Below are 26,717 nucleotides of genomic sequence, written 5' to 3'. Positions count from 1 at the left end.
TAAAAAAGATACCACGAAAAAACACACATAAATTAAAAATCGCTTTGATTTCATTTTTTTACTTTTTTATTTTTTCAGTATTTTACACATTATGATGAAAGATCAGTACGCCAACTATGTAGTACAGAAAATGATTGATGTGTCAGAGCCCACACAGCGTAAAATTTTAATGCATAAAATTCGGCCGCACATGAATTCATTGCGAAAGTACACATACGGAAAGCATATTATTGCCAAATTGGAAAAGTTCTTCATGACAAAATCGACTACAAATGCTTTGACTACATCGGCAGCCGCTGCTGCAGTAGCCGGCGTAAATAGTACAGGCGGGGTCAATGTTTCAATTGGAAGTGGAGTGTCATCGCTAAACACGAGCTTGACAACAAATGCATCGAATACAAGCACATCGTCAGTTGTGTCAACAATTAATGTAGGAGTCGGTGGCAACAACAGTGGTGTTCCATCCGAACCGACAACACCCGCATCAAATCTCGGACCAATCGGTCCGCCGACTACATCAAACGGTGTTTTGTAAATGTGAACATGCGCGCGCATTAAGATCTCTTTTTTTATAACTGAACAAAACAAAAACAAAATATTTTTTTCTTCATAAAAAGAAATATAAATTGACAAAAGAAAATGTTTAATGCGCATTTTTAATAGAGCGCACGCTTCATCATGCAAAATTACAAACAAATACACAAACCTAATACCGCATTTTGATCATACATACATTTTTTCATTAGAATTTAAGCATTAGCTTTTTATTTCTTCATATAATTTTCATATTTTTTTGTCATAATTCATTTTTTAGATTTTTTGATTATTGATAAACCTTATTTCACATTCATGTTAAGAAAAACTAAAAGCGTTTTTTTCTTTAAAAAAAAACGTCCGTTTCTCTCGCTATGGAGTTATACATAAATATGCACATCATTCACGGATTTTGTCCACAAGTTGTAATAAATGTGGTTATGTATGCTCCCATAATGGGCCAAAAAAACTATATTATATATAATACAAAAAACATTTTACCTGTTACACACAACAAATTTCCGAGAAATTTCAATGGCGCATATACTAAACATTTGATAATCAGTTTCTCTTCTAAATAGATGCACTTTCACGCTCTATTTTCCAGTTTCATGATCAACAAAGTACTTGTTTTGAAAAAAGTATATAGTTGAAGAAAAAAAAATCGATAGAATCCCTTTTTATACAATAAATACTTTACTAGTATGTGACTTTTTGATAATATTAAAATTAAACTGTGTGAAAAATTAAAAACATTTTATGAAAGTAGATATGTATATTGCACACATTATATGACAAATACTGGGGGAGTTGCCACATTTTTTTTGCTCTACACTGTTACATAAGACAAACAAAAAAAACACTGGCAGAACAAAAAAAAACATGAAATAATTGTTAAATTCAGATATATCAAATGGATGTTTGTCGTGCATTTCGATGTTTATTATCTGAAACCAAAAGAAACATATATATATATATGTGTATAGCGAAAACTTAAAAAATCTATGGTCTTTTGTTCACAAAGTCATACTCACCTCAAGTTTAACATATAGAAATCATTGTATTTGACAAAAAAATTGCACTTGTTGCGACTGATTACAACACTAAATACGATGGCTTTACATACTTATGTGGTGGCCGAAAAGAAAAACGAATATATGTATAATCAAAGCATAAAAAAGACATTTTGCTTCTTATAATTTTCAAAACAAGTGCGCTCGCAACTAGACGAATTTCAATCTGATTTCGAATGGATTCATTAGACAGCGAAGCAATTTGAACTTGATCTTGTTGGATGTCAGATACTAGCAAATTCACTCCGCTACGCATAAAAATTAGTTCATTTGTAATCAAGTATTTATAGTAAGAAAAACATGCATAAATATGTAAAATTTCACTCGAAAAGTACACTTCCTCTTTATTATAAATATTTAGTAGTTATACATTAATATACAAACTGTTCACTATTTCTAATAATAATAATAATAATACTACATAATTCTTTTAGTATTTGTAATCAATAAAAATAACAATTTCATGTTCAGTGTTAATACGTACATAAAACAACAACAAAATATCCAGCAAATTATTCATGATACAAAAATATTGCGTGGACATTTAATCAAACTGTAAATGGAGAAAAACAACTCAAAACAATTTAATGTTATTTAGATGATAGAATATAATAAACATACATGCATTAAAATGTGCTAACTAAAATTGGAACGATCAAAGGAACGGTCATAAATATGAAACAAAAAAGAAAAGGTTTTCACCTGTATCTTTATCAACGGAAATTGTAGACATTTGATTTTTCACTTAAAGTCATAACACACACACACACACACATGCATACTTTTAGGCCCAAAACAATATGCGAGAAAAAAGTGGGAATAAAACTTTTCAATTGGAATCAGCTCATTTGTAAATCAAAGTATTTTGTAAAGTGTATCATATCATTAACTTGAGAAAAAAAAGAAAACCCGCAATAGACCTTGTTGTGCAACAAGACATGTCTTTTAAATGGATGCAGTTTTTTGGTGTCCCATTCATAATTGTGGCTTTTTACTATCTTGAAAATTCAATGTCGAACATTTCAAACAAAAATAACACTCACATACGATTTAAACCAGAAATGTTTCCTTTGTTTTGTATACATGTTTTATACCTTAATTCTATGTATTAGTATATATATATATATATATATGTATCACCCCGCTCTCCCAAAAGAATATTTGGAATCACAATTCGCCTACTTAGATATGGCTTTTGCATTAGTTTTTCATCAATAGCAGTTAATTAAAAACGAGTGTTGATAAAAAAATATATAACATATTAGATTAATAACAAGTCTTCGAAATAAACAAAATAGAATGATTTATTTTTTATTGATCCAATTGAAGGGGAATTTGAAAAAGAAAACAATTGAAAGAAAGAAAAGCATAGGAAGCTCGCGATCGAGCATGTTTCAGATCTAGCAGGCTACTTACATTGGAAAATAGATCGCTATTAAATTGGCTTCAGCGCAACAACGAAGTGCCTCGAAACATTGTACGATGGCTGTATTGGATCGATTAATTGATTAATTCACACAAGACACATAGATGATCTCGTTCTCGATGAATTGAAAACGACTCAAGTCCCACTCATGCAAGTCGCTTTCATTTTCATATTCAACTTCAAAACTTGAATAGGAAAATATAGTTCAACACACAGAAAAATGGCAACATCTGCACTTTGAATTTTTTTTAGATAAATTGTATTAAAACAAAGAAAAATGTACACAAAATTTTATGGAAAAAAACTTTTGGCTTTTAATTTTATCTCTTTGTTTTTTTTGGCAAACTTCAAAATTGAAGCGTATATAAATTTGTAAAGTTTGAAATTAGGAAAAAGGTAAACGAGCAACAAAATTGTTTCGACAATGAATCGAAAACGAAATGTGAACACATTAAATTAATTGGTTGACGAATGTAAAGTGTAAAATAGCGCTAGGAATATTTCAAAATAATCGCTGTTAAGTGAAAAGAAAGGTAGATAGAGGATTGAATTTTTTTATTTCAGAAGAAAAACGAATCAAAAAACACCCTCAAAAATCATAAAAGCCAATCAAAAACAGCTGCTTCGAGTTTCTGATACTCTATCAAAATTAAAATTCTTGTGTGTGTGAAATGAATTGGACTGAACACTATTGAATCTGAGTATTACACATATTTAGTGAAATCTTTGATTTTTGTTTTTCGTTTTTCCAATGAAAAAAAAAAATTGTTCGTTCTTTTTTTTTTTTTGTAACATTATGTCAAAAGAAAGGAATGAAGAAAAAAACCAAGAAAATACAAAATTTCCGTGTAAACAAATTTGTAATTAAATATGTATTTTTGTATTGGCTTAAACATTATTAAAATGAAAAACTCGTTAAAAAAAATTATGTGTACATCCCGTTTGTAATTAGACACTGTAATTTCTGTATGATGAGAAAAAAACACTGCATACGTATTCGTTATGGTATGTAATCGATGTATTTAAAACAATTTATGTTTTTGCAAATAATAAAAAATGTGTGTTAAAAAGTAATGCAAATTAAAAAAAAAAAAACAAACAGAGAGAACGGAGGCGTGAGACATGTAAATCAATTTCACTGAATTTCTGTAAAACATTGTGTAACAAACAACAAATAATTGACATTGAAATAACGAATCCATGTAATAATCTTTAAGTACGAAATATCATTATTACTACTATTGGAACATAATTAGCATTCTAAGATTTTCTCACATAGTTTTTATCCTATGTACGATATGAGACTTATTATAATATGCTATATCCACGCAAATGCCGAATGCGTGTAGCACTCGTCGGTTCTGCGTTAGATGATCCAAATTTACAGTCAGCCAGTCTTAATTCGTCACATACAACACATTTCCCTTGTATTAATAAACATTTTGATTTAGTTTAAGCAATATGATTGATCATTGACGATATAATCGATACGATTGGCCACTGTAAATCTCACATCTTCATTTCATTAGACTGAAAAGAATCGGTATATTGAAATTCACTTACAACAATGATCGATCAAAGCTTCATTTAAGAATCGACTGTATAATTATAATTTTAATTCTTAATTTATGATTTTCAATAGCGAAACGGCATTACAAACAAATACAAATTCTCATGAAAACAATATTTCCGAAGAAGAAACAAACATGATGTTCCACAGATGAACAAACAATTTCTTTAATTTTTACACGTAAAATTTCAAGTAAAACTAAAACAGAAAACAAATTATTCATTGAACCGATTTATTGTATTGAATGGTGAATAGTAGCTTTCTAATGCTAGACTATATAATAATTCTTAAATCAACGTTACATACATAGCGTTGAAACCTACACGAGACACAAACAAACAAACTCACACACGCATTCACTTTAAATAAATTAAATATACACACATATTCAAGTACATTTATTCATTATTATAAACTATGCCCGTAATTCTACATCTTAATAATAAAGAATTTTACGAAGAAAAAAAAACAAACAAAAATATGACAAAAATCACATCATTAGATGCCATATTTGTTTTATTTTCATTTACCCCCAATACCTTGTATTCTGTTTATCCCACAAAATATAATCTTGCTTTTGAACTTTTTCAGTTTCGGTTTCTGTTCTGATTTTGCGTTTTGGACTATTCTCTCATTGGTTTATTACTCCCCTTTAAAATCCTTTAAAATCAGAATTGTTGTTTCAAGATGTTATAATCACATAACATGGTGAATCTACATTCCGATTGAAATGTGACATGTGATAGCTTGAAATAATTTCGCAATACACACATAACATTACAAATCGACCGATGCTCAATTGCTTGTTTAATTTTATTCTTATTTTTAATATGTTACGTCTTTCATATTCTTATTGATTTGATATATGCAACAAATTTCATTCGTATTTTTTTTTTTTGTCTGTAGTGATAGATAAGTGTACGTTAAAATATGTATTTTTTTAATAAAAACAATTTATGGAAAAGAATACAGCAACCGCTTTGATGATGTTGTGAGATTATGTCCAAATGATTTTTAACTGGTACTCATGACGAAATTGAGTAGGTAGCGAGAGTTTTTGGCCAAAATCTGTTCAATTTTCTATAACATTTCTTTCATTTTGTAATATTTTTCATACATCACAACAACAACAAACAACAGAAACCAATCCACATGATCGTAAACGATTTTAAGCAATGTCCAAAATAAATTAAATGTGTAATTGTATCAAAAAGGAAAAAACATGTCTGTTGGTGACCATGGTGATATGGTTTTTGCATTTCCTTTTTAAGAAAAAACAATTTTTATAATAGTAAATATAATTAACGAAAAAAAATGAAATCAATTATAATGATTACATGGAAGCTGGCATTGGGAACATAAAAACTCTTAACGATATTTTTTAAAAACACACAAGACATTTAAAAAAAAAATATTGACAAGCAAAAGTAACGCATAAAATACCAAAAATGAAAATAAAAGCACCCCCTATTACATGTGAACTTAAAAACAAGCGATTTCGCGCCATACGATGTTCTCTTTCACTGTTTTTATAAAATGTCGTCATCGTCGTCGTTTTTAAAAGAAAAACCAAAATCTATTCGATTGTGTTCCGATACGTTTCATGCATTTTTCTTATCAATATTCATTTTTTATAGTCATTTTCTGTATCACACTCACAAAATACATTTTCATGTACCCATGCACACACGTACACAAACACACGCAAAATAAAACCAAACTGAATATTCATGTTGTAATAAATCACAAATAAAAATGTCAATTGTATCAAATCATTATATTTTTATTTTTTTATTTTTTTTAAAGAAAGACTTTACTTGAAAAAGTCGTTTTCTGTTTCATTGTTCGTCTTTCGATCGATGAACCATTTTTACTATATTTACAATCTCCTTTACTAACTTCAATCATTTTTCTCTTCAATGCTATTGATTCTGTTTTTGACATAATTTTTCTCCTATTTGTTTTCTTGGTTGGTTGAATTCAAGCCAAATTCTTCACTCATCGTAGACACATCATAGATATGGATAGTAACTCAAAACAAAAACTGAAGCAAATCTTGTATTAAATATTATCTATATAAAAAAAAATGTTGCATAGTTTGCGCATAATATTTAGAATATAACGTGTATAACGTTCACACATTTAAATGATAATAAAATAAATCTTTTGGGTAGTGTATTACAATCAAACTGTTTGTGAATAATCAGATCGCCATCACTCTCACGCTTGCAAGCAAATGTGGCTTTACGAAAGAAAATGTACTCAGTTTTGCTTAATGGCAATACATCGTTTTTTGGTGAGTTTTTCTTTCACAGTGTGTTGTGGACATAAACACACTCCCAAAAAATCTTAGCTGTAGTTTTAATTATTCGTAAACCATAGTAAATAATTTCATAGTAAACCAACCACATACATAGACAGTTTTTTTTAGCGATTTAAGTAAATATAAAAGTTTAAATGTAAATTGTAAATGTTTAAATGGTTTTCAGCGCAATTTCTCTAAAATAGTCATAGAAATATTTCTATCTTTTTCTCTGCAAGAGAATATCCGAATGAATCAATTGCGTGTGTGAAGAAAATCCAAAATCATTATATGAACTTGATTCGAATGCCAAATGCACAACTCGGCCATGAGTACATAAAATACACATTTTCTTCGCAGTATATCGACACATGCCAAACACAAATAATACAGAAATCTCATGGCTCTATTTTGTAAAGCAAACATATTGTTGGCCACAGTGGATGAAATATATCTTACTAATAATAATTGTTATTTATCACGAAATTACTTGAATTATAAATATAGACAAGAAAAAAACAAAACACCTTGATAACATTTGATACTGTAAACATTTGTGTGATTATTATCTACCAATACAAACATTCGAATAGTTGTATGATTACGGGCATTAAAACATGTAATATAATGGCCTTCTATTGATGATGCAGCCTGCATTTGTTTTCATCATCACTATCTTTCAACAGCTTTGCAATGCTGTAAATTTTTACAACATTTTTGAATTATAAATTACATGTCACATTTTTATTTGATGTTGTAATTTTGATGTTGACAAAAAAGTAAAACCGAAAAAATGGAAAAAAATGCTGTGTTGTAAAGCAAAAGAGACGAAATTACGGCAAAGAACTTGTCACGCTTTTATCAATCGATGCATGAAAGGTCCAAGTCCATACAAGTAAATAACTAACTTTCAAACAAAAAAGAAATGTAGAATGTGAAGCTGTTTGTTTCCATTTAAAAAAATACTGAATGTAGTTGTTTTAATCAAACAATATAAATATGGTCTTGCATTCAATTGCTCGTCACAAAATGTCCTAGAAAAAAAAATGTATGTGTGAATAAAAAACTAATCACTACTCTTCTATCAAATATATTATGAAACAAAAAAAATTCGTTGTAATCTTGCAAAAATTATTATTATTATTACCTTTACAAGGGAAAATTGCTACATTTATTAGCACACATCAGACATTATTATTATTGAAAACCAAAAGCAACAGAAAAATCATTTATATTGAATTGTAAAACAAATAAGCAAAAATATACACAATTTCTGTATTAATACCAAAAAGAAGATGCTTTTTATTTAGCACATCTATTTATTTTATCGTTCTACAAAAACGAACAATGGCGCCAATATGCAAATCAACATATCATCGACGCAAATGACAAGAGGTGCCAAATGACAAATACGATGTTTCATGAAAATGGCCGCCAAATGACAATTATGATGATTCATGACGCCAGAAAAAAAGTGTCAATCGAACATTGCATATATCAGTCTACTTATTTTAATATCAGTGTTATCTAAATTAAAGAAAAATGGATCAAGCAAAATTAGAAGTAAAACTGGAAAACTACGATACAGTAAAATATTTGGCTGAAGGTACATTTGGAAAAGTGTTTTTGGTGCGAGAGACACAAACGAATTCAACCAATCAAAGCAACCGATATTTAACATTAAAAGTAATGAACAAAAACCGTTTGAACAGCAAAGGATTGGAAGGTGCTTGCCGCCACGAAATTGAAATTCACTCAAACCTGGTTCATCCCAACATTGTAAGATCATTCAATTCCTTGTTAATTCGATTGGCTTGAAAATTGAGAGCGCAAATATTCTGAACTACTAACTAATCATTTCATGTATGTACGTATTTGTTTCGTTCTTATTGCTCACAGGTGCGACCCTTTGAGTTCTTTGAAGACTATATCAATATATATATGGTATTTGAACACATGGAAACAACAATTCGTGATCAAATGTTAAAACTACTGAATTTTCGTTTCTCTGAAAAAAAAGCAGCCGAAATAATGTGGTATGTTTGTATTGTGGCAATATAATACAATTGTAATTTACCTAACTGTTAAAATTATTTTTTTGGCAATAGGTCTGTCTCTAGTGCGCTGGCATACATGCACCAGCTGGGTGTAATTCATGGCGACATTAAACCGGAAAGAATCATGGTAAATTCTGATAAACGTATAAAACTAGCGCTAAAAAACACAACGAATGAATTAAATGGACCAAAATGTTGCACTGCACCAGAACTTGTTCAAGGCAAACCGTTCTCGATGCATGTTGATTTATGGTACATGGGCGTTCTTTGCTATGAACTAATCAACGGTTTTAAACCAAAAATTGATAAGATTACATACCCTCTTTGGATGTCTGACTCGTCAAAAAAACTGATTAAATCATTGCTACAAACGAAACCAGATGATCGTAAATTAGCGTCAGAAATTACCAAACATGCATGGATTTTGTCACACGTAAAATAGAAAAAAAAACTCGTATTATTATGAACCGAATTCTTTGTGAAAGTAATTGTCGGCGAAATGATATTTTATCGCCATTAATTTAAAGTTTTATTATATGTATAAGAAATTAAATTGAATGAAAGTATTCCGCATTATTTGATGCCCCAATCTTATGTGAACAAAATGGATTGTATATTGTTGTCATCATAGCCTTAATATTTATTGTGATATCAATCATTGAAATTTAAAATACAAGATGCTTTTTATTAAATAAGAATGTTTAAAAATGTTTAAAAAATTCATCATGCTGTTGTCAAAGCTGATCCATTAGCCATTATCGTATCTTGTAGTGGAACCATTTGGCGAAATATTTCGGATAATTTAACATTTTGGAAAGATGATCGTCTCAAAACTTTGTCGACATGTTCGCGCAACAAGCCGTAAGTCTCTTCCATTTCAGACGTTGTACGGATCACTGTAAATAAACGATTAAGAAAATTGTAAATAATCACAAAATATATATCAAACATTTCAATTCGATTCTCACATGTTTGTTCATATTTTGGTAAATCAAACATAAACTGGAAGTATCTTAGTTGTGTATACAAATTGCCTTCGGAGTAACATTTGAGCAAATTACCACGTTTGCATGACAAACATATCGGATGTCCCTGGCTGTCCACCACCTTAAAATTGAAATAAATCGGAATTCAAATGAATTAGAAAACAAAATCAATTGCAACAGGTAATTTCAAACAAATCACTCACATGTGCAAAGGTTCGTGTACTTTGATTACAATTTGGATCATCACAAACCATCCAATAGTCATAGTAAGAACGTATTGCTTTTCGAATCGCCAGCGATATGTGGTTCTTGATGTTTTGCAATTGGGTGTATGGTTTTCTCTGACAATCTTTATTTGCACAGGCTGTAAGCACTGGTAAAAATTGATTATCGATCTTTGCAAACGGTTTTGCAATGACATTTTCGGTTTTACATTCAAGACATGTGTATGAAAATTTTTCACATGCCCGATATTTGGCGGCATTTGATTGCACAATGGATTCGCCAATACTTTCACCACGTTCATTATCGTAAACGGTTCTACATAAAAAATAGAGATAAATAACACATTTTTAATTGAAAACTTGAATTTTGTCGGATAAATTATTCCATTTGTTAACTGAATTCTCTACCTTTGTGCCGCTTCGCGATATTTTGTCGGATCAAGGCCAAGGCATTGTGCGATGCGTGCCGAATCTGTACCTTCAATTGGTTTCAGCAAACGAGATACAACGGGATGGATTTGATTGGCCAAATAATAGACTTTATCGATTTTCAATTTACTTTCACTCTTCAATTCGTCCAAATGGTAGCCACGTTGCATCGGATTGTTTTCGGTTCCATCTTCGCAAATCACATAGCTAACCATATCGCCACGTTTGAATCGTTTATTTTTCGTTGCATTCATACGTAATGCAACTTGAACATGTGGCATTGATTGAATTTTCTGATATTCACGTGGATTTTTGGTCAATTGTTTTGTTATTGTCAGCATATTGACTGGTATATCATCATTATTAAGGTCATCACGAATTTTCTCCAATTTTGCGTGAATATTTTCGATCCGTTCATCAAGCGGCGATTCAGAAAGCAATTCATCCAAAACCATATGACCCGCCCCGACTGATAATTGTGACCAATCACGTCGTACGATATCCAATCCTTTTAGCTCTTGATGACACTCCAATTCACCATTCTTTGTTTTGGTCATTGTGACCGCGGCGTATTTCTTTTTGGCCAACAACAACATATATTTGTAAACACCATCTATGTCTAATTCAACTTGACGATAGATTTTATTGACTGCCTGTTTTATTGAATGGCCAATTTTGAATACCTCATCGTAATCGGTGCTATGCGAATTGATCATTATACTGTCGGTGTCACCGTAAATAACATCAAAATTGAGTTTTGTTACGATGCCTTTTGTATTGAGTAGAATGTCACGACCTTTTTGTGTAACCAGTGCGGCCAAATGTTTTGCGTAGAATCGTGAATGTGAAAATCCCAAGCAACCATACATTGAATTTGCTGTTAGTTTTAGGGCCAACTGACGAATATTGTATTGCGCTTTCAAATCTGCATCGATTCCCGGAACAATCAATTTTTTTACTTCGCGACGACATTGAACCAAACTACGAATTTGTCGTGGCAAAATTCCTTGCTTTGATGTTGAATCTGGAACATCAATTGGATCATCTTCGTTGTCTGGTTGATCAACAGTTGTAAAGCAAATGTTATATTCTTGTATAATACTCGGATACAGTGAATTAAAGTCCATTAATAAAATGTATTGGTCATAAAATCCTTTGATCGGTTCCAAAACAAGACCGCCGGTATAGGCAGGCTTCTTACGACCAGTTTGATTGGGAGCCGGTGTTTGCGTTAATGTTGATGACATAGCTTGTGTTGCATCCATAATTTGTGACTGTTCCACTATCGTTTCATCTTTATTCCAATTTGCCTCTCGGCTTTTCTTATCAGGAACAATGTAATCTTGTTCATCGAATGCGTGCAGCAGTAAAAATTCATTTCGCTCTGAGCGACCGCCTTGCAAAGTTCGACTCATTAAATTACCGCAAATATTGGTGATTTGAAGTGCCAACGGTAGCACATCCAATTCACACATGATTTTTAGTACGTACGAGCAATCTTGCAATGTCAACGTGATCAATTTTAAAATTCCATCAAAACTCTCGTACATTTCGTGTAATTCATCATTTGATACTTCAATTCTTTCGATTTTTTCGCTGTCTTTTGTGTCTTTCGGTTTCAAAACCGTTTCGCAGAGTGTATTCAAATCGTAACTTCTCGATTTGATCAATTCTTCGGCGGATGATTTCACATCACAAATCATACGGCCCACAAAACAGTCTTTAAACTTTTTCGGCATTGACGATAAATTTAATCGTCCGATACGTGACCACATCGGTAATTTGATGGCCATTAATCGATCACAAATGATATCCAATTGACAATCGCTTGCATCGTGGGTCACAATCAAATCGGCATCGAGATTTTTGAATGTGGCCAAAAACCAACTGAGCAACGCACGTTCCGAATCTAATTTCGTTGCTTTTAGATTTTTGAATGTTGCCGTTGCCGTCTCATTCATACCGACAATCGGCCAATTTTGTGAACTTGGCCGAGTGAAACCGCACAAGTGTTTGGTAAACGGTGGATTTGGCGCTTTTTTATCGATTGCAAATTTATTGTTAATCAAAAATGCAATCATAACGATTTCATTTGTTTGAGTCTTCGGATGTAAAGCGGTACGAACGTATAACGTTGCAATGACCAAAGGTGGTGGAGGTTCTTTCACATCAGTTGCAACACTGATTTCTGCTGGGCTTAAGCAGGTAATACCCAAATTACACCATGTCGATTGTTGCACTTTATTCACATGATAGTTGCTAATATTTAACCAACAAGGACCCTTGATCTTACGTTGCAATAAGAACGTTTCCAATGGATTTGTATTACAACCAAAAATGTGTTCAATGTTATTAAACACTTTCTTTGGATCAGGGGGTGGATGGTTGGCAGTGTACAGCACCTTTGTTTCAATGAAAAATGCATTTGTTTTATTGGTTTATTCGTGTAGAAATTTTGAAATTCTTGAAAACGAAATGGTTTTACCTGAAGATAATCACACTCTTGCGGTACATTAATACCGGGAACATTGAATGCAAAATACTTTGTGACTTTTCGGCTCTTGAAATCATGTGGAAGGTAATCATTGAACTCACTGTATACGTCATTCAGTCCAACTTCCTTGTTGGTCGGTTCCTTTGTAATTGGATCTAATGCCTGCAAATTCAAAACATTTATAATAATTTGATTGAACACTTCTGGCCAATTGTAAACCGAAAACAAAATCTTTCATTCAAATTTAATAAAACGTACATATTTGCGTGGTAATAAATAAAAACATCGTTGCGCATTTTCAATTGTTACGCACACCGACTTAAATTCTTTAGGATTTTGATCGGATACCATTTTGCCAAAAAGGAAAATCTTTCCAGGCATTTTGATTGGATCCTCATACGCGTCCCAATACCAAAATTTCATCGCCGTTTTACCATCAACCGTGCTTGTAATCGATGCTTGTGTTGTGTCGACGTCAATTGAACCCAGCAATTCGTCGTCTTCATCATTTTCATTGGCAAACGTATTTTCCCAATTCGATAACAATTTTGCATAGTTTTCGTTCTCTTTCTTCACCAATTCGGCCTTGATTTGTTCAGCTTTCGCATTCGATTCATTTGATGTAGATATATCGGCCACTTGTTCGCTGAATTGATTCTCCTCATCGTCCAACATACTAAAATCCATCATATCATCGTCATTCAATTCGTTCATATCAACGTCGACGGTATTTTTAACACTTGGCGTAACTGGTTCTGATTTTAGCGGGATTTGATTTGCCGTACCACTCTTGGCACCATGTGAACTGCTCATTTTAGCTGGCGTTTGATCCAGTTTATTTTCAGTAGGAAAAGTTTCATCGCGTGGACGCTTCATCGAACGACGAACATTTATTTGATCTTTTGTCGTTGGCTTTAATAAACGTTCTAACATTTCCTGTGGATTTTCATTGTGTAAAAAGAAATAAGCATCGGAAAAATAAAGTTTATGTGGTGGTTTCTTTACTTACATCGTCACTAGTTGATTCTGGTTTGGGCGCTTGTTTACGTGGAACCGCTTTTGTGAGTTTTGCAATGTAATCTTTTGCCAAAGCCATTTCAGTTTTTTCATTTATTTTACTGGCGGTCACCGATGGTTTTGGCTTTGATTCGGTTTCGGAATTTTTGCTTCCACTGGTTTCCGAATCGTTTGGATTTATTTCATTCAAAATATCAGCCAGAAGATCATCATTGTCCAATTTGGCCTCTTTTTTCTTTGTAGACGCATTGCCAAACATGCTTCGAATCGATGCATTACCTTCAACTGGTTTGTTGACATCGCGCAAATGTTTTTTGTTCTCTTTTTTCTTTGATTTGTCACGTTTTTTATTCGGTTCGTGCTCAGAATCGTCTACTTCTTCGTCGAAAATTTCACGACCGTCCTCAACATAACCGGTGCCATCTAAAACAATGAATTTTTAACCAATTTTTTCTTATTCTATAACGACACAAAGGCACACAATTTAAGATCATGTTACTACAAATTCCTGAATTAACAAGTTGAATCGATTGCATTTTGATATTTAAGTATGAATTAAAATTGAATTAAAGTAGTATGTATTAATTACGAACCATCTTCGATCCAGTCATCGGCAGCGCGCGATAATACACGTTCCGAATATTCTTTCTCTGACACCTCATCGTAAACATTTTCAATTTCGGCCACTTCATATTTGTTTTTGTTTCCTTTAAGATTTTTCAATCGTTCCAACGCAGCAAAACGACCGTGTTTATCGATTTTTTGTCGCTTTGACCGCGAAAAAGCTAAATAATTAGAAATTAATGTTGGCATATTAAATATTTTTTTAAATAACATTTTACACAAGTTAGAAGCACTACTTCTATACTTACATGGCGATTCACTCATTCTTTTTGTTTTTTTTTTTTTTTTTTTTTTTTTAATTAACACAAACAATTTTTCTTTTATTCAAACAAATGCACAAATTTCCAAAAAATTATTTCAATAATTGTGAGCAAATAATGAATAATTGATGTTTCATTGTCTATGTTTCAATGACAGTTGTGCAAATTGGCGCCAAAAGTGCTGAAACAGCAGTCGAAATCAAAATATTATTGAAGTGAATGTAATAAAATTTCGTGTGCCCGATGCGATGTAGCATGCTGTCTGTTCAAACAAAAGGAGAATGTTGAGAATGAGAATCGCACAACTCACACCGATGAACATCTGTCAAATGGTGTATGGTGAATAATGTGTAGCCAACTTCACACCGATCAATTGAAATGAAACAAGTATTTTTTCGGTTTGGCATCTTCACACTCACGTACATTTAAAACAGACGACGATACAAAAAAAGTGCAACGGTAAAACAATTAGATAAATCAAGTGTAATATTGCGTTTTAGAGATAAAGCTACCAAATTTTATGGATTTTTAAAAAAATAAATTAGTTTGAATACTTTTAAACATTACATAAACGTTAAAAATTATAAAAAATATTAAAGAAATCAGTTAATTTAAGGTAATTTTTCACTTTTTATGACATTTCTTTGTTCTAACATAAGAAAGGCATTTGCAAAGCATATTGAACACTATGGACCACACTCTAATCTCTACCTTCTTTGTCTATTTTCTCCCTTTTTCTCTCTTCACTTCATATTATCGAAAAACAGTAACTAAAAAAATAATTGTTTTCCAAAATGTTTAAAAAACCACCACCACCGGCGCCCGGCAAAGAAAATGTGATTGCATCGTCTCGACCACGTTTAGGCGTATCGTCATACATTCAACAATCGTCAAAGGTAAAAGTTGAAAGTGATATTGAATCAGCAGGTCTATCGATGCAGGGACTTTCGGTTGAAAATCGTAAAATTCCACCGAATTCAGCGAGTACGATGAATAAAGCCATTGTTTCAAGTACAAAATCACAATCGACGGTTCGATCTGTTCCAGTCACAAATGCAACGAATCATTTGAGTAGTGGCCATGGTTTAAAATTGACCGTGAAATCAGAGCAAAAACCTGGTGTAATGCGTCAAAATGAAGCTGACACAGCGACAAAACAAACAACTGTACTTAGATCAAAAGCCGATGCTATCAAACAAGAAACAAGCGCAAAGTCTCAAATCGCACAAAATTCAAGTGCCGAGAAAAATGATGGTAAACATAGCGAAATTGATGCTGCAATCGGTGCTAAATCTAATCAAGATACGACCAAGAAAAAAGGTGCATGGGAATTATCAAATTTTGACATTGGGCGTCCGCTTGGCAGAGGCAAATTTGGTAATGTTTATCTGGCCCGTGAAAAAGACACAAAATTTGTGGTGGCGCTTAAGGTCTTGTTTAAGAAGCAAATTCAACGCGACAGTGTGGAGCATCAAGTGCGCCGAGAAATCGAAATACAGTCGCATCTTCGTCATCCGAACATTTTGCGTTTGTACGGTTTTTTTCATGATCCAGCAAGAATTTACTTGATTTTGGAATATGCACCAAAGGGTGCCCTTTACAAAGAACTTCAAAGTCAACCGAACAAGCGATTTGATGAACGACGCACAGCCGGCTATGTTTTATCATTGGCCGATGCATTGATCTATTTGCATGAGCGTGATGTTATTCACAGGTAATGTAGTTTCTTTTCAATAATTCGAAATAACAATCTAACAAAATTTGTTGTTGTTTGTTTTTGGCACAGAGACATTAAACCGGAGAATCTGCTATTGGGTCACAAGGGTGAGTTGAAGATTGCTGATTTCGGTTGGTCGGTTCATGAACCAAATTCAGCACGAACAACACTTTGCGGTACAGTGGACTATCTACCACCTGAAAGTAAGTGTTTATGGATTTTTTTTCTTCACTCTGGAGTTTGTAATAAATATTTGAATTTTTTTATTTCTGTTCTGCAGTGATTTCGGGCCAACCGCATAACAAACAAGTTGACCTATGGAGTTTGGGAGTGTTATGCTACGAACTGCTAATTGGGGAGCCACCATTTCAAACTGGATCGTATGATGAGACATTTCTTAAAATTACTCACGTAAAGTACAAGGTTCCCGACTTTGTCTCACCCGATGCTAAGCACTTTATTTCAAAATTGTTGGTGGCAAAGCCAGAGCAACGAATGCCTCTAGCCCAAGTCAAAATACATCCATGGATTGTATTGCATACATCAAAATAAATAGTCAATGCAATCTAATATATTAGTATGTAATTATTTTCGTCAATTAAATAGAACAAAAATTAAAAAAAAAAACAAATTGTCTCAATGTACGTAGATTTTTGGGATTATTGGTCATTGGTTAGTTAGGATTAATTGCTTGTGATTATTAATACATATATATTTAATATGGATACATATAACTAATACTATAACGCAAATTATTGAGTCCAAACAAAGTTGCATCATAAAAAAAATCAAAAAAGAAACATCAAAATGACTGCGTGTATTTTTCGTAAAACACGACACAATTGTTAATATAAAAAATGTGAATTGTGCTTAATGTAAGGTGCACAAATAATACTACTTTTAAAAAATGCCATTAAAATATCGATTGTTTAATAAAGAATTTAAATAGAAAAAAACTACAAGAAAACAAATCATTTTTTTTCGAAATCATAAATTGAATTTGATATAAATATTCCAATATCCTTTATATGTATAAAAAATCAGATGAAATTTAGTGTTTTGGGAGTGAAATCCAACAGAAAAAAATGTGTGAATGCCAAGTAATAGTAATTTGGACGCATGTGTGCTTGATAAATTGAATATATATATTTTTTACCATTGGGCATTGAATCATTTCCATTTGGATTACTTTGATTTGTTTACGGCCTACGTACGGATTTACCTTTATTCGTTTAATTAGATTTTGTATGTTTGTAATTGGATTCGAGTAAATTCCTTGCACAAATTGGTGTGTGACTACCGTCAAACATCAAACCCTGTTGAAATACGTCACGTTTCATTTTTATTGCTATCCATCAATAATAAATGAAACGATCCAATCGCTTCATACTAATAACAACAACATTCGTGCATGCCAATTTCTACTCAGCGAAGAATAAAAATGCGGAAAACATTGCGTAATTTTTTTTCTAAATTTTGACGACTAAACATTAATTCTATTTCTGTCTTTTTATTTTCGCTTAAAATCGGTAAACAGTTACTTGTTTTTGAAACATAAATGTGTATGTCAAAAATATCAATTATTATGTCCAAATTCCGAAGTCTTCACAATTTTTAGCAAATGCAAATTTCAAAATCTCGGATCTAGCCTCCGATCAACTAAACACATTGAATATCTCAAATAATAAAAAATAAACAGGAACTTCAAACTTACGTAGGTTCCTGGAAAACATTTTATCTGCTCGAGAATCTTGACAAATTAAACAAACGACAAAGTTCCGTACCATATTTGCAATATTCCTCCCAATGGAAGGTTTTATCATTTTCGTTGTGTTTTCAGTTATGTTTTTTATATAATAACGAAGCAATGTTTCGGATGATACGCAAATAAAAACAATTTTAGTTGTGAGTCGAGATTTGACAGACTGTAAGAATCTCATCTATTTGTAAAGATAAAAAGTTATTTTTTTCATAATTCCACGACGTCATTTAAGGCAGTTACCATGCAAGTATGAGCTTGAGCAGTTTGTTATGCATTTAATTCAATTTTGTTTCACCGTCTGCTTCAGGTGAATATGTGGGGTGACAGATTCATGGTGCATGAGACAAATAGTACTAGTTTTAGACTGTGTGAAAACAAAGATTTATGAATAATTTATGAATCAAATATCATAATTTGGTCTTGCGCTACACGAAACCATTATTTGTTGTGTTACTGATTATTTTACTGCTACATGAAAATTAACAAAAATGAAAATGTGTACATTGAATACCGTCATCCGTATCCATATCACTTCACGTTGACAATCGAATTTTTGCGTGTGCGTCGTCCGCAATGCCAAAGAAATTGCACAAGAGAATGAAAGATACATGCAATCTGCATAAATGAATAAAATCAAATTTTAAGTATATATTCCAAAAATAAAGTGAGTCGTTTATAAGCCGAAACGAAAAAAGGGCAAAAAGTAAAACTCCGTAGTTTTTTTTACTCCTGTTTCGAGGACGACATATACAAGCACTTAGACATTGTATCCGGTATTAGCTGTTCTTATCGCATATATTTGTGCCGAATGAGAGCAGAAGCCGCAACAACAATAGCAACGGGCCGAATACATGAATGTGAAAAGTTTTTCGGTGTAGAAATTCACATGACACATTCGAAATGCATAGAAGTTAATCTAGTGACAGAGTTTTGCAAAGTGAGAAGCTTTCCGAGTCTATGTTTTTTTTTTCATTCGGTTTTGTTTCGTTTCTTCTTCATCACAGAATTTGAACGCTGTATTTGCCGAATGGTATGTTTCGTATTGCACTCACAATATTTTATTTGCAAGCATACAAAGTATATCATATAAACAGCAGCATGCATAAAATCGGCGCGATAGAGTTGAAATGCCTTCAGAAGCTGGTGCTTTCAACTTGGTGCGTATGTACATTATATATATATTGTTATTTTTAAGTGTTGCATAAATTAAGCCATATAATATTTACCAAACGGGGTATTGTAATAACATGTAAATAATATTAGCGACGGATTTGTGCCGGTGAACGCGTTTATTCCACAACAACTTTGTTCGCCTTCAATATGTGTTTATATTGGTATGATATTTGGTTCATCGTGTGTTGTGTGCCAACCGAAAGGATTAGCAGCTAAAGCGATTAACTTAAATCGTTGCCTCGATTTTACTACAACTACTACTGTCGCCGCCACCATCTTCGTCGTCGTCCTTGTTGTAGTTGTTGCTATTTCATGCATTTCTTCTTGTTTCAATGCGGTTATGTATTTGTGCTTAGTTTGCGTCTTCTTTTTAATGCTCTGCTTTTTTCTGTTTTATCTTGTTTTTTTTTTATTATTGCCGTTCAGTATGAGCCCTACATATTTGCACCATATAAGATAATGTAAGTCATGTTATTTTTAACTGTCTCGGTAATAATATGGTAGCTTTGCCATGTTCAAACACAGAAACACTCTCTAGATTGGCGACCATAATCTAGACATCATAACGGTATTCACAATGCATTTCACATTTCACATGAATAAGCCCGAACGAGTTAAAGTTCGAACAAAACCAAGAGTATACTGACTGACGATTTTTTTGTTGTTGTTGTCGTCTTTTGGATGAAAACAAAAACACCTGCTCGAAAGTATGTGATGCAAATAATAATAATTTATTATCGCACGAACATGCTCACCATTTCATAGACTACATACATCAGAGAGAGAGAGAGAGACCAACTAAACAAAACTAATGCGCCATGAACAGTGTGAACAGCACGTAATCTTGGTTAGAGGTTATTGTTTTTCAATACAAACTTTGATTCAATAAGAATCAGTCCTTTTAGAAAATTATTTTGTAATAAGATAAAGTGGCTAAAATTATTATAGGATATTTGATACTTTTGGTAATCGAATACGGGAAACCACTCAATGACATTTACTTGAACAGCAACACATAATATACTCAAGTTTGAAAATGAAGGATTTCCTTTAAAATTATATAGAACCGAAATACAATGAAATTAAAACTTACTAAGCTTTACTATCAAAACCATTTTTCGAAATATGCTTCTCCAACGGAGATGAAATAGCTTAGTTAAAGTGAGAGTAAAATGTGTACAAGCACATATTTTATATAATTTGTTTCAAGAATGAATGAACACGAATTGTTCCCCGGCAGAAAACCACCTCATCTAATCAAATTTTAATTAACCTATTTTGGTGTAGTATGATGCAGAGTTATCGCGTGAATATTGTTCACCACACACACAACAGATCACAATGTATTCTAGTCTCTCTAATTGAACTTTTGTCAAGTCACGCATCATCACCATATTCGGAAAACTCATCTAGAAATATCTATCTATGCTCGTCATAACACACGATGAGAAATTTTTAATTTCGTCAAATCGTGTCATAACTTTTCTCAATTTTTGTATTGTTACAGAACGATTTCGCTTTGAAATAGTATATTTTCAACTTAACACCTACACTTTTCTTCATTCGCCAAATGAAAATAATAAACACAAGATTTTATTCCAGTTGATAATTCAAGCACCATATCAGAATACATACAAAGTGTCAAATTTTGATGTCGCTTTTGGGCGTAAAATTTGTGAATATATGTCGAATATAAAACGGTGGATTTGGCCATAAATTCAAATAATTGTTACTTTATAAATTTCACTCTCGCATACACTTTCATTTATGCTGAATATTAGCGATGCTTACGGTGCAACCGATTAGCCATTAAAATGTCTGTAGCACGTCTTTGGATTTTGTTTGGAAACAAGCAAAATGCACGATGCTCCGTGTCTAAATGACATTCAAATGGTCCGAATACAAAGTGTTTACCTTTATAGCTCACATAAAAACTCATTAATTCCGATTTAATGGTTCCCTTACTGGTTCTCTTATTGCTGCGACAGTACGCATAATATACTGAAGATATAAAAATTGAATTGATTACCAAGTGTGAGCCACCGTGTTGGGCTCACGTGCAAAGTGCGTGCACCCTGCACGGTCTTTGTTGTATGATTTTTTTCTGATTTAGAAGACGAGCACAAGCCATGATGACATGATCACTTTCGAATGTTGAATTGATGACAAAGTACGCCCAAAACAAATTGCATGCCAAATTTGTGCCCTTCTCACATACACATTGACGATGTAAATTTATTAAACCAACACTTTTTACTGACAACCACAAACTTCTTTGCGCTTCTTTGTATTGTCGCGTAATGTTTGCATATTTTACTGTCGTTTGTTTTTATTTGCACCTCTGACGTGTATTGCGTGCAAATCATAAAAGACACTTTTCAACTTGATGAATTTGACATTTTGGTAAAGTTTTCCGGTTTTGTGTTTTTCTTTATATGTTTTTTTTTTCTTTTTGTTCTTTTTCCTGTCATACATACCTCTTGTATACGGCCTGCACAACTTCATTTGATAGCGATATTTTTTTGTTCGAAACAATTCGCGAATCTCACTTTTTTACTTTCGGTTCGTTTACATATTGAGTTTTCCGTGAAATCATCTTATAGCCGTTGACATCTGATACACCATCACGCATTCATTTATCCACACTTCTCTCTCTCTCTCTCTCTCTCTCTCTCTCGCTTGCACAGAGTTTATATAATCTGTGTATATTTCCGTATGACACGAACGGTTGTTTCGCGTTGGAATTTTTACGTCAAGATAATAAGGAAAATCATCAACCAAAAATGTGTGATCGCCTTAAACGCCCACGTTCCATAGTGCCAAACTCAGTTGTGAACATATTTGTTTGGCAGTAAATCATTAACTTGTCTTTCACTTGCAGGTGTTATCTCTCGTCTGAGGTATTTTATCTAGATATACGCACATAAATTAAATTTTCACACGATGTCGACCTTCACACACTGAGATGGAAAGTATAAGGAATGCGTACATAATATTTGGAGACGTACAATATCCTTCTTTTCTTTGAATATATACTTCCATTCATTTCCTACTGATTGAATGTATACCTAAATTAAATTGTTTTTTTTTTTTTGGAAAGCAAAAGTGCTTTAGTTTCTAGAGGTATCAGAGGTGCGTTGGAATTTGTTCTTGGATCAGCTTAAATGTATCAGAAAATTTGGCAATTGATAGAGAAAAGCCATATTCCGAGGAAAAATGTTACGTAGAAAAGTTCCGCGGAAAAATGTTCGGGAGCTAAATGATATCATTTGGCAAAGATAATTGGTACCAAATAGCTCTTCTAAATGATACCAAATAGCTCAACTAAAGCCATTTGGTACCAATTGGCTTTGCTAAATGATATCATTTAGCTCCCGAACATTTTTCCGCGGAACTTTTCTACGTAACATTTTTCCTCGGAACCCCTCATATCGAAATAAAAACATACAAAAAATGTAAAAGGATACTCATGTTTCGTATCGTATCTCTGAGATAGAAAGAAATAATATTTTAACGCATAGTGAACGAAGGGAAACCAATTACAGACTTTGTTGAGAAAAATAACCGAGCACCGAACCTTAACTTTTGCTTGAAAAAAAGAGAAGAAAAAAACAAACTGTCACGTTTGTGTTAAAAAAAATCGAACACAGTGCTTACGTCAAGAGCTTCATTTATGTTAAAAGCATTTTCGGCACTTCCTGTCTATACCTGTGAAATACGCGAAATTTTTTCTCTGAACCTATTACTTGGGACAATATTATGATTATTATTAGAAGGTGCTAATGTTTCACAATTTATGAAAAAAATGGGATCCTTTTGAGAAGGTATTGGCTGTATATCAATTTCTTCGGTTGAGATTCGAAAAAAAAGAAAGTGAAACTTTGACCAAAAAGATGAGAATAATACAATGAATTGAATTGCCATTACTTCGATTTCACTTGAATGGTATCCTCGAAATTTATTCAACTTTTTCTTTTTAAAATGATAGACGCTTTTTTCGAGTTTTCATGCAAGTTCCTTTGACGATGTTTAATGCTTTTGTGAACTTAATGACTTGATAAATGAATAAAAATTTCGTATACACTTGTTTTAAATGATGGAAATTGAATATCCCATTGAGAAATTGAATTCATGAGCCTGTAGAGAAGAACTTCTTCAATCGAAATGTATTGAAATTCATGCAAAACGATGTGTTAAAGATCTTATCGATTATTATGAATAAGAGTGAAAATCCACTTGAATAATTTGCGAAACACCAGAATGTGAACATTTCGTTAAACTGTCCCTTGTCGTAGTTTAGAGTGTGTCATGTACCCATGTCCGTATATAAATATTCTGCAAACTTTTTATTATTGTTATGGGTTTGATCAGGAGAAGAGCACGAAATTCGGCCAATTTGCAGATTGGCCAACTTACAACATAGTTTTAGAAAAGAAAAAGTAACTTGGCTCATATGATTTAAATGTTTGCCTTAGAATATGGAAATTTGACTCTTCCTCTTGAGCATTTTGTTTGATTTAATTATTAGCAACATATGCTAATAGCAACATACGGCACGTGTTCTGAATTTCGATCGCTTAGAAAACCGCACAAAATTATAAGCTTGTAAGAACAATTGGAATATAAATTACTTTCTAAGAAATTCTGCAAATTTTATCAAGAACCTAAATTTTGGCGAAATAGTGATAATAAAATGAAAACGACTTCGACATAAAAATAACATAGCAAGAAATTCACATGTTATGTCTCATTTTCATAAATTATTCAAGGCATAGAACATTGGAATTCACAAGAAGGTGTGAAAAATTTATTTATATATTGAAAAAAATTATTCTGTTTACCAAACAGAACATTACCAAACATGCTATGAATGAAAATATAAAAAATTGACACATTTGGGCAAAAAATGCACAATGTAAAATAAAAAAAATCAATTCTCATTCGTTAAATAAATGTCATTCAAATTAATTCATTTCAATTTAACTTTTTGCTTGTTCTTTTTCTCTCCCTCTGACTGTAAATTGTGATAATGTTAATGCATCCGGTTTGAATCAAACCAATAATTTCTCAGTGAATGTTTAATTCATATAAATAGAGGCTGCAGCGTAGCATTGCATACATATATAAGTGACAAAATATTTGGGCTGAATTTAATAAAAGTTCTGGTTTTGATTTACTTGCATGCAAATTGAGCTGTGTATGTGAAATGTAAATAATTTCAGAAAAAAGACAATGCTTACAAACTCGACATTTTTAAATGCATTGAATGTGAGATTTCATTTTGTATCTAACTTTTTCACACAAACCTCTTTCTACGCACTGAATATGCCATTTTCAAAATAAAGATGGGTAACAATAATATGGCCAGGCAAATTTTTGTTAAAATCATTGAACATTCCAACTAAAATTACGGTGGAATTATACCAAAGTTTATCTTTATGTGCAAACTAAATGTACATATAAGCGCAAAGAACGATGAAAATGTGGTTGCTATTTATAGACTAAAGTCAGAAAAATGTAAATTTTATTGTTCCGTTTTTATTTTGTATTAGATGCAGATTAAGCTCAGTGTGACAGAGCCGCAGCTTTTAAACAAAATAAATTGAAGGTATAAAAACTCAAAATTTTCATTATAAAGCAGAGTACAGATAAATATCACAAAAAGGAAACGAAATGAATGCGTCACTGTAACCAGCAATCTTACTCAATTCAATTATTTACTTTTCTAATGTGCTTGATTACATAATTTGGGGCTATAATAAATCTACATTTGGTTATTTGGATAAACAAAATACTACTATTTTACTTTGGTGATATACACCGTTCAATATTATTTGAATCGTAGTGACTTCATAAGATCCATGGAGTGTACCTGCATCATTGGAATTGTAGTATCGGTAAATTTTCAATATTTGTATCATGACTGACCTTTATATTAAATTACCTTCCACAGGACCTCATTATGTACTACAACTTAGTTGGCCCGAATCGCTTTCTATATAATAGTTTGGTGAATTTTGGAGGAAAATTTATCTACACAGACATAAATCAGCGATCAGAATACAACAATGTTTGCGAAAGGCATTTTAGAAAACTTTTGGCGAACTTTGAATGTGTCAATAATAGTTACATTGATGATTTTGTCGCACGGGATGATTATCCTTGGTCCTCTGTATGCCTACTATTTTCAAAACATTCGAATTACTCCACTTGCTACGAACTTGCCACTTTTGGAAAAAGATTCTGATATTGATTTTACGATAAACCTATCACTTCAAGCAGTTATGGCAACATATGCGTTAGCTGGAAGTGTATCAATTGAAATAGTGGCATGTTTAATTGTTGACGTAGTTTCTATTATCCCAGACTTGATTTAAATCAATTTAAAGGAGCTAGCCAATGAAATTTGCTTGAAAGGATTTGGCTTAAACCAATTTCAGGTATCTCCGCGGCTATTAACTCAAGTGTATTACTTAAAATCGTTTTTGATACCATTTCTATTTACATTTTCGGTAAGTTTATTGATTTTTGCCCAGTTTGTTGTGAGTACGACTGAAATGATTTCCTTTTTTTCTCATTAGCTTAATTTTCCATCTGGGTATGCGTGCGCAATTTGCTGTTACAAATTGGCGGTGAATATAAATTTCTTAAATTTTTTTTACTTGTTCGTTTTTCGATTCAAACGAAGTGTTTCTATTTAGAACGAGAAAATTACACTGCGATTGTATGAAATGCCATGGTATTTACTTTCAAATTCAAGCCAAAAGCAAATAAGAAGTGCAATTCATCGATTTCAGAATGGTGTCACACTAACTATTGGGCCACTTGGTGAAATCGATCTACAGACAGCTACAACAGTAAAAATAAGTCACACTTTTGAATTGTGATGAATGAGTAAAATAAGCACTTCCATTTCAGTTGACTCGAAAAATCTACAAATTTATAATGATGCTGTTTGCGGTTTTCAAGTGAGGACTCCTCACTGTGCAGAATTCATTACTCGATTCAAGTGGAGAGAAATGCACATTAGTTTAATTTTATTCATATTTTGAAGATATATTCATTTCAC

At 32.4% G+C, this 26,717-nt stretch overlaps 4 protein-coding genes across 6 annotated transcripts in view; 3 read left to right on the top strand and 1 right to left on the bottom strand.

Annotated features, from left to right (window-relative positions):
- Positions 1-2,930, top strand: part of LOC116342667 (maternal protein pumilio-like) — a 182,428-nt gene extending 179,498 nt beyond the window's left edge. For all 3 annotated transcript variants that reach the window (XM_031770363.1, XM_031770362.1, XM_031770361.1), the window contains exon 17: positions 79-2,930. In XM_031770363.1, coding sequence (XP_031626223.1) covers positions 79-535 — 457 coding nt within the window. In that variant the 3' untranslated portion in view covers positions 536-2,930. The remainder of the gene's footprint in view (positions 1-78) is intronic.
- A 5,393-nt stretch (positions 2,931-8,323) lies between these two features.
- On the top strand, positions 8,324-9,923 carry LOC116342666 (aurora kinase A-like). The gene is made up of 3 exons (XM_031770360.1): positions 8,324-8,684; positions 8,805-8,941; positions 9,014-9,923. Exons 1-3 carry the CDS (start codon positions 8,448-8,450, stop codon positions 9,402-9,404), a joined length of 765 nt encoding a protein of 254 aa, XP_031626220.1. The 5' UTR covers positions 8,324-8,447; the 3' UTR covers positions 9,405-9,923.
- LOC116342664 (DNA polymerase alpha catalytic subunit) lies at positions 9,577-15,158 on the bottom strand. The gene is made up of 9 exons (XM_031770358.1): positions 14,985-15,158; positions 14,706-14,897; positions 14,105-14,535; positions 13,354-14,031; positions 13,087-13,257; positions 10,581-13,003; positions 10,152-10,488; positions 9,931-10,069; positions 9,577-9,858 (listed from the first exon to the last, which is right to left on the bottom strand). The coding sequence occupies exons 1-9, from the start codon at positions 14,998-15,000 to the stop codon at positions 9,686-9,688; spliced, it is 4,560 nt and encodes a 1,519-aa protein (XP_031626218.1). The 5' UTR covers positions 15,001-15,158; the 3' UTR covers positions 9,577-9,685.
- Positions 15,159-15,352: 194 nt separating this feature from the next.
- On the top strand, positions 15,353-17,621 carry LOC116342665 (serine/threonine-protein kinase Aurora-2). The gene is made up of 4 exons (XM_031770359.1): positions 15,353-15,612; positions 15,764-16,710; positions 16,783-16,916; positions 16,994-17,621. Exons 2-4 carry the CDS (start codon positions 15,791-15,793, stop codon positions 17,263-17,265), a joined length of 1,326 nt encoding a protein of 441 aa, XP_031626219.1. The 5' UTR covers positions 15,353-15,612; positions 15,764-15,790; the 3' UTR covers positions 17,266-17,621.
- Positions 17,622-26,717: the final 9,096 nt, after the last annotated feature.

Source organism: Contarinia nasturtii, unplaced genomic scaffold (assembly GCF_009176525.2).
Source record: "Contarinia nasturtii isolate CC-2019 unplaced genomic scaffold, AAFC_CNas_1.1 Cnas_scaffold_864, whole genome shotgun sequence".
In the NCBI taxonomy this organism is placed as follows: domain Eukaryota; kingdom Metazoa; phylum Arthropoda; class Insecta; order Diptera; family Cecidomyiidae; genus Contarinia; species Contarinia nasturtii.
The sequence above is the reverse complement of the archived record's forward strand: the minus strand, read 5'-3'. Positions and strand labels throughout refer to the sequence as shown.